Below are 20,238 nucleotides of genomic sequence, written 5' to 3' on the forward strand. Positions count from 1 at the left end.
GGGTACAATTTCCAAAATCACTAAGTGTTTTAGGTTCTTATGGGGGGCTTGTTCACACCTAAAAATTAATCCAGAATAAGAGAGGAGGTGATGAATGAAAGTAGATTAACTCCCATGGGTGGATGCTCTCATTCCAGAGTAAGGGTGCCTTATTTGGAGAGCGCCTAATTCAGAGCTGTGGATTCTGCTGGCTGGCCAGACCCCTACGCGCTAGGTTTTGAAACACCGAGTGTTGCAATGCCTAAGACCCTCTGTGGATCTGGGCCTTATAGCTGTGCAAGCCCCACAGGAAGCAATGGGGCTGCCCAGAGGTCACCAAGGCAGCATGGGAAGAGGACTGGGTGAGGAGGTTTCCTGGGCGGGGTCACGGTGGGGAAAGTTTGGCTTGCAGTTTTTCCCTTGAACATGGGCACATTTGATAAATTTGCTGAGAAGTAATAACCCTGAAACCTCCTGTCAAGGCTGAATCCCCACTCTGGCACTTCGAATGCAGAAAGTGGGGGCCCACAAGGATTCTAAAAATTAATACTGGCTAGTCCAGGCTTGTATTAAACTCCCAAGGTTACAACTTTTCTCTGACCTTGGCTTGGTAAAAACTGCCACCACCCAAATGCAAAAAACCGCCTTGGACCCAGGAAAGAGGACTTGAGAATTCCTCCCTGTTGGATACCCTCAAGCTTGCGCTCTCTCTCTCTCTCTCTCACACACACACACACACACACACACACACACACACACACACACACACACACACACACACACACACACACACACACACACACACACACACACACACGAGCTGAGAAAGGAAACAAAGGAAATTAGCTGTTGCCACCAGCTAATAAAAAAAAACCATGTGCACAAATCTCTTAGGACACAAGAATCCAAATCCTGTTCTTAAAAAAGGTACATTTTATTAAAAACAAAAAAGAAAATACATTTGGAATTTAGGCTTTTGCTAAATTTTAAAACAGCAATTCCAAAAATCAAGCACCCAAAATAGCTTTCTTGGGGGTTCAGCTTAAAGGTTACAAGCAAACAAAAGCATCTGGGGCTAGCACAGAGGAGATCCACAAGCCAAAATAAAGATATAACTTGATCGTGTTTATCTAAACATTACCTATCCAAATGATTCCTTCTAGGTATTTCTCATACCTAGTTCAAACCTTACCCAGCATTCCTGCTTATAGCATTGCTGCTCCATGTCCCTGCAGCCCAGAGAGAACAACCAACAAAGGGAAGTTTTTCCCAATTTTAAAAAGTTCTAGCCCTCCCATTGGCTCTTTTGGTCAGGTGCCCACTTTCTTTTCTTTACCTGGGGGATTTTTTAACCCTTTCCAGGTAAAGCAAGTAGAGAACAGCTACCAAAAGGGATTTTACAGCTAACTGGCTGGCTGGGTGTCCATCAAAGGGAGCTATGCCCCCCCACCCCTCTTCATTTATCACCCTTCCAATGCCATTTTTCAAAATCTTATTTCAAAGCAGAGCTGCAATTTTAACTTTTAGACTCTCAAGTCCCCCCTCGTATCAGTTCCCTTTGCATAGGCATCGGGTTTGCTGCAGATCCAGTTTCGCTCAATGTAGCATCTCGAAGAGCTGACGGTGTCTTCGCTCAGGAAAGCGCAGTCGGATTCCCCTCGAATGACAAACCTGGAACGAACAGGTGAGGTGACGCTAAGAGACAGACACTCCACGCTTGTGAGGCTACACAGCACTCTCAGGCTCCTCCCTGGTAGGAGAGGAATTTAATGTCTTGAGCCAATCAGGGAGCAGGGAGGACTGGGGTAGCATTTTCAAAGGCATCTAAGCCCCATATTCAAAAGGCACACCAGCACTTAGGCTTAGATCCTCAAAGCCGTGTAGGCTCCTCACTTCCATTTATAAATACCTTTGAGGATCTGGGCCCTAAATGTCATTGAAAGCTAATGACATTTAGGCCCTATGTCAATTTTGAAAGTGGGACGTAGCCATCTAAGTCACTTCGGAGCTTTTGAAAGTTTTACCTTAGAGCTAATTAAAAAAAAAAAAGAAAACTCAGTATCCTTCCCCCAAATTTCTGAGCTGTTGACATTGTTTTTATTCCCCAGGGCTCAAAATGGACCTAGTTTCCATTTCTTTAAAAAGTTTTTGGTCACATTTTTCCCTTCCAAAAATTGTCATTTTTAACAACAATTTTGATTTTCAAAATTGACTGGGAAACAGGACGCAAACAAGACAATGGATCAAAACTTTCAATACAAAGTTTCAAATATTTAAAAAAAGAACCACGCCGGACATTTTTTCAGAGTTTTCCATTTGGAAAAAAGGGCCATTTTTTGACATACCCCCCACCTACAAATTTTTAATTCTAGATAAATTTCTGTCAGCTCTAGAAATGGGAAGGATTTCAAGCTCGCCGGCCCGTTTCACCCCAGGGTTGAAATCAATGGAGTTACACCCCAGTTTTACATAAGTGGCAAATCAGGCCTCTATTATTAGAGTTACTCCCTCAGGGTGCTACTCTATGTGAGACGATTACACTTAATATACCCAACAAACTCCACACCGCTAATTTCTCCTCTGATAAGAACTCAACTCGCCAGGTCCCAGAAATCCACTCCCGCCCAGCAGGGGAGAACATGGGTGGCAACCGGAGACACAAGACAGGTTTTTCCACATTTCTAAATTGTAGATCAAGAACCCTGGCTGGCTGCCGCCACCACAGCTGGCATTTTACATGACTTCAACCAAAAGCCTGACAGTCGGTAAGAAGAGAAAGAAAAGGACTCACGAGTTGTTGAATTCCAAACCGTTGGGCCATTTCCACCCCTGACCGGGCTCCCTCCGGAGGTCGATCCATGGATCTGTTCTGACTTTAAAGCGCAGCATGAAAATCTTACAAGAAGAAAAGCAAAGGGGGAAGCAGTTATGTGCAAAGGCCACAGACAATCCCATAGAGCATTATGTTCCTGCATTACGGAAGAATAACAATCAGAACCCCGTGAAATCTGCAGCCACAGAATTCACCACTGGCGGAAGAATTGTGTTCTACGGTGTCAGCTTTCTTGCCTGAGTTTGCAGAGAGCCTGAGACAATAGCTTTGAGATGGGGGAGCTGCCCAGAATGTGACTTACGCATCAACAACTGCCTCAGTCTATAGAGAGTCTGATCTAATAGGTCTGAGAGTGGCATGAACTGTCCTGTGCACCACTACGGTGTGTCAACTCTGAAACCTAAAGATGACTGTGACATTGCACTCCATATGTTTTATGGAAATATGCTGATGAGTGTAAATATGATATAACTGGAACATGCTTTATGCAAAAGGTCTCTTGTAAGGTATCATAACAAAGGTTATAAACTACTGAATATATTCCTCCTATTTGTATGCATATATCATTCTTGTATATGAAGCTAGAAATATGAAGTATAACTCTGAGGTCCTATTGTAGTTATGCAAAGTGTGGGCCATTAATGGTGGTTTGGAATCTTGAAGGCTTCCATTAGCTAGGACAATTGACTGTAGATGGCTCTGTTTACCTGCAAGCCTCCACTGCCTATGTGCGGGCCAATCCTGAAAGAATGGAGGGGGGCTCACAGGACATGTGAACATGTCATGTCACATGACACTGGAATCCATCTTTAACCTGGTGCTTTTCCATTTAGAAGGAGGGATGGGAACCCAGAGAGAAACAAAGGATTCCTGCCTTGTGCCAAAGCTATAAAAGAGGGTAGAACAGAACAAAGGGAGCAGCCAGTCATGGAGAAATCCCCTAGTTACCATCTGAGCTGGAATGAACAAGGATTGTACCAGGGGAAGGATTGGGGCCAGACTAGGAAGGAGTCTAGTCAGTGAAAGATGCTTATTGGATTTACCTGTATTCGGTTTCTTAATGTATTAGGCTTAGACTTGCATGTTTTGTTTTATTTTGCTTGGTAACTTACTTTGTTCTGTCAGTTATTACTTGGAACCACTTAAATCCTACTTTTTATACTTAATACATTAACTTTTGTTTATTAATTAACCCAGAGTAAGTGATTAATATCTGGGGGAGCAAACAGCTGTGCATATCTCTCTATCAGTGTTATAGAGGGTGGACAATTTATGAGTTTACCCTGTATAAGCTTTGTACAGAGTAAAGCGGATTTATTCAGGGTTTAGATCCAATTGGGAACTGGGTGCTGGAGAAAGGTGACCTGCTGAGCAGTTTTTGGTTAGAGTCTGCAGCTTTGGGGGCGTGGTCCAGACCTGGGTCTGTGTTGCAGCAGGCTTGCGTGTCTGGCTCAACGAGGCAGGGTTCTGGAGTCCCAAGCTGGCAGGGAAAATGGCTCAGAGGTAAATTCAGCACGTCAGGTGACAGTCCCAAGGGGGTCTCTATGACCAAACCCGTCACTATGACAATTTAGGCATTGTCAATACATAAGATGTGCAGCAGGTCAATCACCTTCCAGTGAGCAGCCTTGTGATTTTGGGGGAAGCTTCTTATTCTCCTCCTGCACTAGCAACTAGACCCTCTGGGGCTGAAACCAAGCATGAAAAATTATGTGCTAAGATTTTTTTGAAGAAAGTTAGAAGGCATTTAATTTGGGGAAGGGAGAACTAGATTCATAATGGGGCAGGGACAGTCTTTTCATTTTGTGTTTGTACAGCACCTAGCACAAAGGGGTCCCGGTCTATGATGAGGGCCCCTAGGTGCTACAGTGATAAATATTATTATTATTAATTGCAATGGCCTGTCAACCTTCTGTGAAATCTCTGCCATGACTTCATTAAAAGAGGCAGATTCAAATTCAACTACCAGAATTTCCATTCCACTTGGTCTCCTGCCACTAGAGGCACCAGCAGCTTTGCTGATGAGCTGTGGGACTGGGGCCCTGGCCTGACTCATTCCTGACTATTCCAAAATCTGTGTGTTGTGGTTGCTATAAAATATATATATATTAGCATTTGTTTCCTTCTTACCAGGTCCTGCTCACTGTCAATCACAGCCAGGGAGGCACTGAGTGCTGAGCACTGGCTCTGGCTGTAGGTCCAATTCCCTTCCATCTCTGAGAAATAATAGCATTTCCCTCGGTACCCGATCCAGCTGCCAGGGCAGGAGGGGCCTGGACCGGAGACTGGATACGAGGCGGCAGGGGAAGGAGAACTGGTCACATGGGATCTGGTTGTCAGCACTGAAAGTGAGAACGTGAGAACAGTTAGATTCTCTCCTCTGCTTCTGGACTGGGAAGCGGAATAAGCCCCAAAGATTCAGGCTTTGTGGAAGGACAGAGGTAGCCCATGGTTTCAACTACAGCTGGTCAGAAAATGGGTTTCCACCCCCTGCAGAAAACACTGAATTTTCGGCGATCAGACTCCCAGATATTTTGATTTGGAAATGCTGCTGCAGTGTCTCATGGGAGTTGTAGTTTGGGTGCCTCATTTCTCCATTCTCTATATTCCAGGCTCCCTGGTCAGACTACATCTTCCATGATGCGCCCCAATCTCTCATCTTGGTGATGGGAAGTGTTGCATCATGGGACTCCCTGGCTATAATGCATTATAGGGATGTAGTCCAGCTGGCAAACCCAGCCCATAAAGGAGAATGTTGCCAGGTGTCTGGTTTTCAACTGGAAAGTCCAGTCAAAAAGGGACCTGTGCAGTGCTGACCGGACACCAAAAATACGGTTACTGCAGTAACCGTGATTGGTCTCTGCCGCCAGGAGGGTGGGAAGAGCAGCTGCTGCTGGGAGGAGGAGGGATCCTGATTCCTGACAGTGCACAGTGCTTGATGAACGGGGCCAGTACATTAGGGGTTAGGTGGAGGATGGGGAACAGCCTGATGGCCGTATACCCTGCAGAAGAAAAGGGATAGGTCAGGGGAAGATGTGTCTTAGATAAAGCCTTTTTGAGAACTGCTGGAATGGGAGAGACTGGTCCTGTGATGAAGGCTCTGGGCTAGGACTTGGAAGCTCTGGGTTCAAATCCTCTCTCTGCCACTGACTGCTGGACTTCCAAGGGAGACCTCTGATTTTTCAGCTGCCTGACTTGAGATACCTCAGCAGGGTTGAATCCTATGGGCCCCACAGACTTCATGGTTGTGAGTACCCAGCACCTTTAACGACCAGGCCCCTTTACGTGGTCTCTAGTCAGCCAGCCAAACTAATACAATTAATCAGAGGCCACTTTTGAGAACTACGGCCCTAGTCTCTGTGTCTTGGTTTCCCCACTTCTAAAATGGAGACGGTAATTCCCTGGGTTGGGGGACAGGACGAATGTCCCTGGTTAAATCCTTTAGTAGCTGAGCGCCTTGCAGATAGTACTGTGCTGGAGCGGAGCAAAGCAGAACCTCCACAGCCAGAAGCCATGAGGACAAGGTAAGAGTTTGTAGCAATCCCAGCGCTCAGAGAACACAAAGACTGGGGGAAGCAAAGGTGGCCACACACCTGCTAAAATGATGAGCGTTATAGCCACAGCTGTGCCTGCGATTCCAGCTAGGACTTTGAGACGAGTGGCCGTCCCCCATGTACACACACGAACTGAAAGAGAAAGAGCCATGAATCCCTAGGGCTGTTCTGGTGGAGGAACTAGCCAGTCACTAGACTTATTAGCCAACAAAACAAAACAAAACAAAAACCTGGTTGATTTGCAGTTAACCCTTAACGTTGAGAAAGGAGAACAAGAGTGAAAATTCTATATAGGCCACTCAGCTATCAGTAGTAGAGCTAGTCTGAAAATGGCTTTTTTAATCCCTTGGGGATAGTTGAAAAAAAAATAGAAAAAAAAATAGAAAAAAAAAGGGGGGAGGGATAGCTCAGTGGTTTGAGCATTGGCCTGCTAAACCCAGGGTTGTGAGTTCAATCCTTGAGGAGGCCACTTAGGGATCTGGTGCAAAAATTGGTCCTGCTAGTGAAGGCAGGGGGCTGGACTCGATGACCTTTCGAGGTCCCTTCCAGCTCTAGGAGATTGGTATATCTCCAATTATTACCTTTATTACCTTTTTAATCAAACTTTTCCAAGGAAATTTTTGATTTTTCACTCCTCCCGCCCCCAAATATCAACAGCAAAACTATTTTTATTTGGAAATACCATCATAGTGACTCATGGGTGTTGTAGTTCAAGTGTCTCATGCCCGAATTTTCCTCTATAGGAGGTGCTCCCTGACCAGACTACAGCTCCCATGATGCATCAGAGTCTCTCTTCTTTGCAAGGGAGTCTCTGACTGTGGTACATCATGGGAGATATAGTCCCAATGCAGAGCCCAGGCCATAAAGAATGGGGACATGAGGTAACTGAACTACAACTCCCATGAGGCACTGTGGCAACATTTCCAAATGGAAATCTATTTCCAAAGGAAGCAGACATGTTTAGCAAAAAAAAGTTTGTTAAAAGACCCCAGTTTAGATGGAAAATTTTACACAAAAAAATTTGATTCTTCATCAAAAACCTGAATGCCTGAAAACAGAAATATTTTGGTTTGGAAATGCTGCTGCAGCGTCTCATGGGAGCTGTAGTTAAAGCCTGGCCCATGTAGGAGAATGGGCGCATGGAAGCACTCGATCTCCCCTGACGCACCACCTCCCCTCTCCAAGAGGGGAGACCACAGTGCTTAATGGGAAAAGTAGTTCAACCAGGCAGCTGGGCCTATACAGGGGAATGAGGGCATGAAGTACCCAAACTACAACTCCCACGAGGCACCATGGCAGAATTTCCAAATCAAAGTATGTTGGGTTTTGAATTTTTGCCTCCCACTCCATCCCCCCAAATAAAAGGTCTTCTGCTGGGGGGTGGGACCCAAAGAAACAAAAACACACACACACACCACCTCCCTCCCACACACATATTTTCCCAGTAGCTGTAGTGCTGAGCTCTTCTGAAAATTTGGCTGAGGACCATTGAAAATTCTGGCCTAAGCACTTCTTTACTGTTGCTTTTCCAGGAAAGTAAGTGCTGTAGTTACCACAAGGATGTTGCGGGACTGTGTTTGGGCCAGGGAAATTACAAGATACTCTCTCTATTAAGAGATGGTCCGTGCTCCAAGAGTATGAGAGATGTCCCTGACTTACGACATCTCAACATTAACCCTGGCTGGCGTAACAAGAAACACATTTAACATTCAAATGAGGAACTCTCGTTCTGACATCAACACACACAAGGCTGTGGGTTATTGCCAGAGAGAAGACACGCAAAGCGTGCAGCCACTGGCCTAAATACTTATGTTGTAATTTGGCTTACCCTTCTGATCATTATCCAGAACGCTTTCCTCTCGCTGGATGGGTGACTTGGTGCTTTGAGTCTCCAGCCAAATCAATTTTTCCCCTGCCAAGGTAAAGACAAGTCCCAAGTAGCAACAAACCACAGCAGAAGGAGACATGGACTCTAGAGTTTTACGCCAGCTGAGGATCTGGCCTGAAATATCCGACACCCTTTCGTTCTGTGGTGTCTCTGTTCTGTCTCAGCTCTGTCTGGAACTTCTTTGGCTTACTTTGAAAGGAGCTGAGCCACTGCAAACTCCCACAATGGTTCCTCACCCCTGTGAAAGTTGGACCCATCCCTGATGCTCAGGAACCGATCCCGGTTGAGACCATGTTTCTTCCCCACCCTGAACAAAGAAAAAGAGGTAGGAGGGACTGTCAAATTACCTGACTCCTGCTTCTCTGGGTCCACATATTGATGCTGAATGGCAATCTCCATTTTTGCTCTCAGAACAGAACTGGCTGGGAACAAAAATAAAGGTAATAAAAATGTCCCTGTCTCCTGACCAACTTTTCCAGGTCAGCTGTAACAATCCCAGCTCTAGGTTCTTTCCTTTCAAAGGCTCCTCCAGTAGGTGGCAGTGTCTGTCCAGTTCCTATATGCCAGGCTAAAACAGGATGGACAAGAGCTCACTGGATTGGATTAAATTAAATTACAGTGACATTTCAGAATAGGTGGAAATTATTCGAACTGCCGGAGTCAGCGTATTGAGCAGACTGCCACAATGGGTCAGGAGAGTTTTGTGGCTGTATCTACGCCGTGAGCACTCCCCCGCGCATCTCACGTGTAAAGGAGTCCCCCCTTTGAGCTACAGCCCCTAGGGGGCACTTGGGAGAGCTCAGAAAACAGATACAGTAACTCCTCACTCAACGTTGTGGTTCTGTTCCTGAAAAATGCGACTTTATGCGAAACTATGTTAAGTGAATCCAATTTCCCCATAAGAATTAATGTAAATGGGGGGTTAGATTCCAGGGGAAAAAAAATTAACAGACAAAAGACATTATATACATATGCAGTATAAGTTTTAAACAATTTTAAACAGTTTAATATTGTATACAGCAATGAATGATTGTGAAGCTTGGTTGAGGTGTAGGAGTCAGAGGATGGGATATTTCCCAGGGATGCCTTACTGCTAAATGATGAACTAGCACTCGGCTGAGCCCTCAAGGGCTAATAGGCTCTTGTTAATGTAGCCTCACACTCTACAAGGCAGCATGGACTGAGGCAGGAGGGAGGAAACGCAATAGATGCAGGGCAGTGGCTGCAAACACTTTCCTGCAAAAACTGAACATGATGATGAACCCACGTTATCCAGCTGGAGCGCACCACTCCCTCCACCGGACAGCACATGCACGGCTGCACAGGTGCTGACTTGCCAAAGTGCTGGGGGGCGGGGGGTGCATGAGTGAAAAAGAGAGACATGCATTGCCCCTTTAAGCACGCTGATCCCACTTCAAGTACATTGCCCTTTTAAGCAGATCAGCCAGTTCAGACAGGAAGCAACAGCTTCCAGCAAGCTCCCCCTCCCCCGCTCTGTTCTTGAGCCCTGCCCCCTCCTCCACTTTGTGAAGAGGGGATACGGAGCAGGGGGCCATCCTGACATCAGCCCCCCTTTCCACCCCTCCACCAGCAAGCCAGAGGCTCCCAGGAGCAGCTCCAAGGCAGGGGGCGGCAGTGGGGGTAGGGACAGCTGAACTGCTGCTGAGCAACTGCTGAGCCACATACTTTGGCTTACAGGGAATTTAGGGGAGCTGATGGGGGGGCTGCTGGCCCTCCCCCCCCCATTCTAATCCCCACAAGGAGGGGCTGCTCTTCCAGAGAATCCTGCCAGCAGTGGACAAAACAGGCAGCTGCCAAATGACGTTATAAGGGAGCATTGCGCAAGTTTAAACGAGCTCGTTCCCGAGCTTGTTCCCTAATAGATCAGCAAGGAAACAGCGTTGACCGGGACAACATTAAGTGAGCAGTTACCGTACATTTATTCTTTAAATCCAGCCACAGAATTCTCTCCACTTCCCAACTGTAACATTTCAGGTTGCAACTGAACTATTTTAATATTTGAAATGTCACCAATAAAAATCTGTGAATAAAACCCATTTTCCAACCCGCTCTAGTTGCAAAACTGTTTCCATGACAACTGTCCTCCCAAACCTCACATTTTCAGGCACTCAAAACTTTCTGAAACGTTCACCATTGTAGCTGGAATTTCCCTCTGCCCATTTTTTTGGGTGGAGAGAAGTTTCTACAAAAGCATGCTTAGTTCAAGATCTAAGGAACAGGGAGCTAAAGAAGAGAGAGTCAAAAAATTAAAGAAAATGTTCATAGAAAATATCAAAATTGGTAAGTTATGCTATATTCAAAATAGATCATTTGAGTGGGTTTTTTCCTAAAATATTTTTCCTTTTTCTTTTTTCCTTCTTCTTTCCCCTTTTACTTATTTTTTTTATTTTTCCTCTTAACCACCCCAATCATGAAAAAAAAAATTTTTTTAAATGACCAGGGGTGGGGGGAGAGAGAATGAGGGAATTATGGGTAGTAAAGTTAAGCACATGCTTAAGTCTTTGCAGGATCACAGCCTAATCTAGGGTATGTCGACACTACATCCACTGCATCTGTGCCATAGTGTAGATGCTTCGTACATCGATGGAAGGGGATATTTTGTCGCTGTAGTTCAGTGGCTCTCAAGCTTTCCAGACCACTGTACCCCTTTCAGGAGTCCAATCTGTCTTGTGTACCCCCAAGTTTCACCTCACTTAAAATATACTTGCTTACAAAATCAGACATAAAAACGCAAAAGTGTCACAGCCACTGTTACTGAAAAATTGCTACTTTCTCTTTTTTTACCATATAATTATAAAAAAAAATCAGTTGGAATATAAATATTGTACTTGCATTTCAGTGTATAGTGCGGTGTAAAAAAGTCAGAGTCTGTATGAAATTTTAGTTTGTACTGACTTCGCTGGTGCTTTTTATGTAGCCTGTTGTAAAATCAGGCAAATGTCTAGATAAGTTGACGTACTCCCCTGGAAGACCTCTGCGTATCACACGTACCCCTGACTGAGAACACTGCGTGTAGTGAATCCACCTCTCCGAGAGGTGGTAGCTAGGTTGACTGAAGAATTCTTCCATTGACCGAGCCATGTCTACACAGGGTTTGGCTGACATAACTACCTCACTCAGGGTGTGAAATTTTTCACAGCCCTGAGCAACACAGAGCACAGTCTCAGTGCGAAGACTCCAAGTGAAGACGAATTAAGGTGCTCACTCACCTGTGCACTAGCTGACCTTTTCCACACTTGAAGTAAAGGCTTTTTTGATCTTGCAACCTCTGTGTGGGAGCGCCGCCCCTGGACGACTGCTAGCTACCCATTTTGCTGTTATAGGTGAAGCCCCCACAGCACTTCCTTCCAGGGTCGCCGTGTGTTGTCACAACTACCAGTGCTCTTGGATTTCCGTGCACCGATTGCTCGCTTGCAACCAGGCCTGTTAGAGACAAGAGAGTGGTTGGTTGGAGCAGCTTTCATTATCTACGGTTCGGTAAGAGCCCCATTTTGGGGCAGAAGTAAGGGAGGAATTAAGAGACATGCTGGATAAACAACAGCCACATTTTCAGCAGTGGCCTCTGATTTTTGGGTGTCAAATACCAAATACTCCTCCCGCATCACAGTCCAGCACTGCGGACTCCCAGTACCCACTACACTCAACACCCGTCCCTCTGCAGTTTGGCCCTGCTGAAGTACAGTACCTGCTCCACTGAACTCCAAAGGAGAAGGTTGGATATGATCCCTGGACATACAGAAATCTTTAGCCGTCCCGGGACCCCACCTCTGCCTGGGACCTCCCCTTATATCCCCCCCCCCCCCCCCCACTGCTGATGGGTTTTTTTGTTTGTTTGACTCTCTCCTCTGGTGGTTGTTTTTTAGTAAAACAATTGTGTTGGTTTGAAAGCAATCTTTAGTCTATTAATTGAACAAACAGAGCCCTGCAAAGCAACAGACAATTATGTTAAACCTTCATATTGCATCATCTGCACCAATAACAATCACCCCCTAGCATTACAAGCACTGCACTCCCGAGCATAGCAACAAATATTAGTAGCTTTCAGCTTCAAATTGCTGCCCCAAAGCATCCCTGATCCTTATGGCCCCACACTGTGCCCCTCTATATAGCCCTGATCTCTGGCTGTTCAAACTGAGCCTCCAGGCACTGAGCCTCAGCAGTCCAGCCCTGAGTGAAGCTTTCACCCTTCCCTTCACAAATATTATGGAGCGTACAGCATGCGGCTATAAGCACAGGAATACTGTCATCGGCCAGGTCCAGCTTCCCATACAGGCATCACCAGTGGGCCTTTAAACGGCCAAAAGTACACGCCACAGTCATTCTGCACTTGCTCGGCCTGTTGTTGAACTGTTCCTTGCTGCTGTCAAGTTGCCCCATGTATGGTTTCATGAGTCATGGCATTAAGGGGTAGGCAGGGTCTCCCAGGGTCACAATGGGCATTTCGACTTCCCCTACAGTGATCTTCTGGTCTGGGAAGAAAGTCCCTGCTTGCAGCTTCCTGAACAGGCCAGTGTTCTGAAAGATGTGGGTGTCATGCACCTTTCCGGGCCAGCCTGCGTTAATGTCTGTGAAATGCCCACAGTGATCCACAAGCACCTGGAGAACCATTGAGAAATACTCCTGGCACTTAATGTACTCGGTGGCTAGGTGGGGTGGTGCCAGAATTGGAATATGTGTGCCATCCATCGCCCCTCCGCAGTTAGGGAAACCCATCTGTGCAAAGCCAACCACAATGTCCTGCACATTGCCCAGAGTCATGCTCTTTCAGAGCAGGGTGCGATTAATAGCCCTGCACACTTCTGTCAACATGGGTCCAACGGTTGACTTTCCCATTCCAAATTGGTTAGCTACTGATCGGTAGCAGTCTGGAGTAGGCAGCTTCCACAGCGCAATCACCACACACTTCTCCAGCGACAGGGCAGCTCTCATTCTCGTGTCCTTGCGCCGCAGGGCTGGGGCGAGCTCATCACACAGTCCCATGAAAGTGGCTTTCCTCATCCAAAAGGGGAGGTTCTCTCTCCAGGCAGGGGCTCGGTGGGGGATTTCTGGGATGGGCTCTGCTGCTTGGTTGGCTCAGGTTCTGTGTGTGCCGCCCATGCACTGTTTCCAGACATTTTCTGGGCAACAGCTAAACAATTAAGACGCAAAGAGCAACAGAAGGCAAATCGCTGAGTTGTCCTCAAGCCTGTCCCGTGGGTTTGGAAGTTGGCCCGGGCCCCAGGGTGTGGTTGTTTAGTTAATGTCTGCACAGAGGTTAAGTACAGGAAGAGAGGAGGGGTAAGAATACAAACACCAGGCCTTTGACCGAAACGCCCTTTTAAATGCATACGCAGCAATTAATTTTACACAGATCCTCCACGCGCACACCCACTAATCCACAGCAGCCACCCCCTGGACAGGGGGTACGGCCAATTCACTGTCCCCCCAGCCCTCGGGCTCGACCCTAATTCCGTTCTCATTCAGAAACTTCCCTCCACGCACCCAGGCACCCACACACTCTTCTGTGTATCTCCTACAACCCCCGCTTTACTCGCCGCCCCCAAGGCTATCCCTCTTAAATCCCCAAGCCTCAGAGTTTGACCGTGGGACTAATCACCTCCCTTTAGGGTTGCCAACCCTCCAGGATTGTTTTGGAGTCTGCAGGAATTAAAGATTAATCTTTAATTAAAGATTATGTCGGGGGGGTGAAACCTCCAGGAATACGTCCAATCAAAATTGGCAACCCTGCCCCCCTTTCATCTCCTAAATGGATTTTTATTGCAGTCCTAACCAGCCCTGAAACAAACTGGACTAAAAAAATACTAAGTTTATGCATCAATCTGCCCTCCTGTTCCAATTTTGCTCTTGCTCATGCCTGTGGAACTCCAGTGTCACTCTGGATTTACACCAGGGTAACTAAGCAGAATCTAGCCCTACCTCCATCCACTTCAGCGCGATCACTTTGCGCTGACACCAAAGCCACGGGTCCAAATTTGGCCCAGAACCCATTGACTTTAATAGAGCCACTCTGGATTATAGCAGCCCCGCACAATGCAATCCCTAGTTTTATTTTGGCCTATCACCGCTGTTACATATTTCTCACACACAGCCAAGATAAAAAACTCAGCTCAGGTAACAAAGCACGAACACTCAGGGCCTGATCCACCATGGTACCATTAGATATCCACTTTGCTCTGTGTAGAAGAGAGACCAAGGAGCGGGCCTCTTCTACACAGAGCAAAGTGGATATCTAATGGTACCACACCAGCATGGGAGCACTTTATTCTCACTTGATATTAAAATAACCACCACCACCACGAAGCACAGGGCAAGAGAAACCAGGCCCAAGGAAAAGAAGTGTTCAAACAACTAGTATATCCCATTAGAAGCAAATTCCACTATTGGCGACAGGTTTCAGTGGTAGCCGTGTTAGTCTGTATCAGCAAAAAAATATGAAAAATAAAGAGGCATCCTTGTAGCACCTTAGAAACTAACGCATTTATTTGGGCCTGGACTCCTCCGGGTTGTTTTTTGTTTCTTTGTTTGTTTTCATTTTCCACTATTGGTGTTTAGCATGAAACAGAGGAAAAATCCACAAACCTGCTTCTCAGATGCTGGCAAATTCCTTAATATTGAGCTGACGTTTATCAACACACCCACGTTCCCTCGCACAGGCCCTACCTTCCTCTGCTAACTTCCAAACAGCCAGAGGCCCCTTCTTCACCTAACCTGGACACACAAATGTGCACTGGATTAACACAACCACTTCCGTTAAACCAGTGTGAACCCCTGTGTGGACACCCTATTAACCTGTTCCCAACGAAGCTGAGCTAAACCAGAAAAAAAACCCTGCTTTTAAACCAAACTAAGAGCATTTCCAGGGGTTTAACAAGCTCAGTTTAAATTCACGCTGTCGGTGCAATTTTCCTACACAAACAAGCCCTGAATCTAAGGAAACACGAGTTTTTGCTTCCTGTTTTAGCTCGCGGCCATTGAACTGGCAACAGAGTCAAACAACAAACGACTGGGGAGGGTCTGGACCCCCCCTTCGCAGATCTGTTGGCCAATCTGAGTTGACTGGCAGTCAGTTAACAAGTTAAAAAGCCTATAAAGAAAACAAGGCCCATGGGTGCTCGGAGCCAGTCTGGTAGCAGCCCCACACACTGCCCCTCTCCGTGCCCTAACAACAGCCCCACACACCCCCAGACACCCTGGCTGTCTACGGAGCTCGCTCTCCCCTCTGGTCCCCCCCTAGGCTGACGGCCCCTTTCGCCCAAGCCCCTGTAACAGAGGATCCGCCACTTACCCTAACCCCTGCAGCAGCAGCTCTGCAGAAGTGAAACAAACACAGAAATGAACCACCAGCGCTACCAGTGACTGCATGGAAAAAAACAACAGCTCTGCATAGCCCCACCCCTTATGTCCCACCCCCCACGGGTCACAACAGCCCAGAGCATTTCCAGGGGTTTAACAAGCTCAGTTTAAATTCACGCTGTCGGTGTAGACAGTGCTGTTCTCCCATCAACCGAGCTATCCCCTCATAGGGAGGGATTACCTACCCCAGCTGGAGAACTCTCCCCCTGGCACAGGCAGTGTCTACACTAACCTGCTGCCTGCAGCCAATGTAAAGGAGCCTCAAATGTGGGATCTGCAATCTGGGGATTTTCCCAACTGAGTGGGTGGTGCCTGCTGTATCAGTGACCCTGCAGAGGAAGTACTGATGTCCTCGGGGCTGTTCCCAGGAGTAAAGTCAAGCACATGCGTAAGTGTTTGCAGGATCAGGGTCTAAACAATGTTTTGAGGGGGGAAATATTTCAGACATTCACAATTTTTATTTTTTGACAAAATTTCATTTTGAAAATTTTCTTTTCTGTATGGGTGTGTGTGTGTGGAATCATACATACTTTTTAAAAAATGTCCCCCCCCCATCCAAGGTGCAAAAGAGCTTAAATGAAGTGAGAGAAAGTGGGGTGGAAAATCTACGCACATTTTTCCCCACTGCCTTTAAAAAAAAATTCTCCCCTTTTTTCCGACTTAAAAAAACAAAACAAAACAATGTAAGCGGGGGAATGGTCCCACTGTTGTGGGGAACTCTCCTGGGTTCTGCGCTACCCCGGTGAAGTGGGCTAGCGAAAGGATCTGACTCCTCGCTCCCACTTCCTTTACCCAGAGGCCTCCCTGCCCTTGAGGACTCCCCTTCCACTCTCCTGTCTGGCAGAGTCCTCGTAACCCCGACAAGGCTGGGCCCAGGATTCCTGGGGGGCTCGACCCCCAACCCTGCTGTGGTCACCTAGGACAGGGGCTAGGGTGTCCCCACTCCGGGGTGCTCTCTCTGCACTGGGCACCTCCCTCACCCACTGATCATTTCATACAATTTAAAGCAAATACAAGTTATTTAATTAACAATTAATTTAAAAAAAAAAAGGAAAAATGGGAAAGGCTGAAGGAAACACATCACCCCGCTCTGTGGCAGGGAACATCACAACCAGTGTCTCTGGAACATCAGGGCAGTTCACAGTTTGTTTCTTGTAGGTCCCAGGCCTCCTTCTCCGGCCCTGGCCGTGCTGCAGGGACGCTGCGGGTCGGACACTTGCTCTGGCGGTGGCCACACACTCTCAGGCTCTGGGTGGCAGGACCCTTCTCCCCAGCATCACCCCCGCCCTGTCAGGGTTATGATCCCCCCCAAGTCTGGCCTGCAGAGCCTCTTGGCTGAGGCGTCTCCCTGTGCTGGGCCCACTGCCCGGGGTCCCCCTCGCTCTCCCTAGCTGCTCACCGCACCCGGCTCCGGACTGCTCCAGCCCCAGCTCCACTGTTCTAGCTCCAGCTCCACTGTGCCTCAGCACGGCTGCTGCTGCTGCGCTGCCTCCAGCTCCCTGGGCTGCTTGTCTGGCCCCGCTGGCTTTGGGGCTGCAGCTCTGCTCCCAGCAGCTCAGCTCGGGCCCCTGCTCTCTCCTTAGCTCGGCCCCACTCCGTCTGCCCCAGGCAATCCGAGCTCACACGGAGGATGGGACCCCCCTGGCCTCCTGTCTCCCTGATTAGCCTGCCCGCCCTGTCAATCAGGCTGACCTGGAGCATTGGCCTCTCCACTGTCAGTCTCAGGGTCCTGATTTCCCATTGACCCTTCTCCTTTTAGTGCTGGGAGCAGCCAACCAGAACACCCCCCCTGAATGTTAGTAAGGGGGCGACAGTCCCCTTACACAAACAAACAGAAAAAGTGGGATTTCTCCTCCAATTTTGCAATGGAAAAATCATTTTTTTCTTAAATGTCACTAAAAAAAGAAGATGAGAATGAAAAATGTTTTGGTAAAAAACATCATCAAAACCCCATTTCTCATTTGAAAAAAAAAATTCAACAGGGGTCTGATTTGCAGGGCTTGATCCCCCAAACACACAGCTGCGTAACCTTCCTGTGGTGGCAGTGAAACCGACGAGCTCCCCGACGCGAGGGAAATGGTGAAAGTGAGTTAGCATTTCCAGACTCCATGGCTTACCTTGCACTTCCCGAGTGGCTGTTTTCAAATGCACAGTGACCAAGAGCTATGGCTAGAGAAGCAACTGCTGGGGGTGGAGCGTGGGGAAAACCAAAACCCAACCCAATACCTAACACATGCAATATTCCCCCTTTCCCCACAAAGCAGAGCTCATGAGAAAGCCCTCTGGTTTCACACCGCACAACAGACAGGAAAGCTGTGGAAGACAGCCAAAGCCGTCGGCTTCCTGATTCAGATCTGTGTATTTAGTCTGTATTATGGTAGCACCTGAAGCCCCGCACCGGGTATTGGGGCCCCGTGGTGCTGGGTGCTGCACACACATCGTATATAACAATAGGACCATCCCAGCCTACTGCGGCTCACAGCCCAGGGCCCTGATCCGGCAAAGACCTGGCACATGCTTAACGCTACTAGGGTGACCAGATGTGCTGATTTTATAGGGACAGCACAGGGGTCTTTTTCTTATATAGGATCCTATTATCCGTCCCAATTTTTCACACTTGCTGTCTGGTCACCCTAAACGCTGCTACCACGAGTAGTCCCGTAAGATCTGGGCAGCGGGAGGTGCCTGCATTTGGGGGAGGTGCAAGTGGCAGGGGGAGTTCTCCATTAGCGGGCTGGGGGGGGGAGGGGACATCTGGGCAGAGGGAGTCTCCTCCATTGAGGGAGGGGGGGACACAGGAAGGAGGGAGGTTCTGGTTCTCCACTGGGCAGGTTAGGCAAACAGGGTGGCACTAATGTTCTGTGAGCCCCAACCTAGACCCCAACATCACCCCCCATCCAGCACTAACTGCAGCATCAAGGCCCCAGCTCATCCCTCTGCACCTGGCTGCTCCATGCAGGGTGGAGCACACGCCGGCCTTGGGGGCAGGGAGGGGTCGCTCCTTTCTGCAGCTGCCGGCTGAGCACCGGGGACACACAGAGACCCACAGCTTGGGGCGGGTGGGGGGGAGGGGGTGTCAGCCACCAGCACTGGGGCAGCACTGATGCCGATTGTGCAATCGCTACTCCCAGCTGTTGAGCCGCAGTGATTGCTCAGGGGGGGGATTTCCTGGCAGCGCCTCCCCCTGTGTCAGAAGGTGGAGTTACGCCCACGCTGCGGATCTGGCCTGTTGTGCCTGACGAGAGGAAAAGCTAATCCTGGGATCTGTCTGCCTCGGGCAGCTGTTTAGCACCCAGGCGCCCTGTGCGCTCTCAGCTCCGTACGGGCCCTGGGAGGAATCCCCTTCAGCGTGACAGGCCTGCTCGGGGGGGCCACTCCCTGTCGGGGGTGAAGCCCTGCACCCCTGGAACTGCACCTCTCTGAGCCTTAGCAGGCCTGTCTCTCGCCTGGGCCCCCTCCACTCGCTCTGTACCCCAGGGGCCTCCACACTCAGAGGGAGCAATGCAACCCTGCCTCTAGCCCGCAGTGACTCAGCCAGCGTAAAACAGCAGGGTTCATTGAATGGCTCAACCCAGCACACGAAGTTCTCAGGGCTTTTGGAGCTAGAAACGCCCGGCCCAGCCCGTCTGGATCTGTCCTGCATCCAGGTGGCTCAGGCTGCAATTTGTCCCCAGTCCAGCAGCCCCCTCCTTCCAGCCGACCATCCTATATTACCTTCCCCAACAGCCCCTCCCCCGTCCGTTGTCTTCAGTTCAGTCCCAGGCCAAAAGGTCACCTGGGCCCTCTCTCTTCCATCATCCTTTTTTCCCACCACTGGCCAGAACCAGCTGCCTTCCAAGATGGGATGGGCCTCCAATCACCAGTTGCTAGGGTACCCAGGCTGGTGTCCAGGGCGATTGCTAGGTGAAGTCACACCAGGTCCTTGGCAACAACAACCCCCCTCTCCCACCACCTCGTTAAACCCGCAGCACACCGGGGAAACTGAGGCACACATACACTACTCATGCAGAACACTAAGAAAATTCCCCACTGCGTCACACTCTCCAAAGAGTTCACATGAGTTACCCTGTGATTGTTGCTGCTTCAATATGCATGAGAGCGGTGGAGTGATCTAAGCTAAGTATTTATGGCACCCGGGCTGGCTCCCTTCCAGCTGTGTTGCATGGGGGCAGGGAGGGAATGCAATGAGATGGCTGGCTTTTAAAAAGACTGCAGTATTGTAGAGGTGGTTGTACATTTATCTTTGATGTTTTTAAATGAAAAATGGCTTCTTGAAGGCAAGAGCAACTTTTGTTTGCTGTGAAGATTTCCAACAACAAAAACCCAAACCCAAACATCTGGGGTTTTTTTTAAACTTGAGAATGACTTTTCTTTTTAAATGTATCTGTAAAACTGACTTTTTCTATCTTCTAAATTTTTTCAGGATGGGACACCCAAACTAAAACTCCCACAAAGAACCGTGGCAGCTCTAAATTGCACGAGTTCAGTCTAGAGTTGCCAATTTTGGTTGCGTGTTTTCCTGGAGGTTTCAGTGCAGGACATAATCTTTAATTCAAGATTAATCTTTAATTCCTGCAGCCTCCAGGACCATGCTGGAAGCTTGGGAACCC

The 20,238-nt window shown here is 48.2% G+C and overlaps 1 protein-coding gene across 1 annotated transcript in view; it reads right to left on the reverse strand.

Annotated features, from left to right (window-relative positions):
* Window positions 1-423: 423 nt before the first annotated feature.
* The window catches only part of LOC123345868, a 46,641-nt gene continuing 26,826 nt past the window's right edge, over window positions 424-20,238 (reverse strand). Inside the window, exons 11-17 of the mRNA XM_044982927.1 lie at window positions 8,602-8,676; window positions 8,195-8,278; window positions 6,406-6,498; window positions 4,943-5,154; window positions 2,771-2,874; window positions 1,430-1,650; window positions 424-508 (exon numbers count right to left, since the gene is read on the reverse strand). Of these exons, the coding sequence (XP_044838862.1) occupies window positions 1,503-1,650; window positions 2,771-2,874; window positions 4,943-5,154; window positions 6,406-6,498; window positions 8,195-8,278; window positions 8,602-8,676 (716 nt within the window). The 3' untranslated portion in view covers window positions 424-508; window positions 1,430-1,502. The remainder of the gene's footprint in view (window positions 509-1,429; window positions 1,651-2,770; window positions 2,875-4,942; window positions 5,155-6,405; window positions 6,499-8,194; window positions 8,279-8,601; window positions 8,677-20,238) is intronic.

The sequence above is a fragment of the Mauremys mutica genome, chromosome 12 (assembly GCF_020497125.1).
Source record: "Mauremys mutica isolate MM-2020 ecotype Southern chromosome 12, ASM2049712v1, whole genome shotgun sequence".
In the NCBI taxonomy this organism is placed as follows: domain Eukaryota; kingdom Metazoa; phylum Chordata; order Testudines; family Geoemydidae; genus Mauremys; species Mauremys mutica.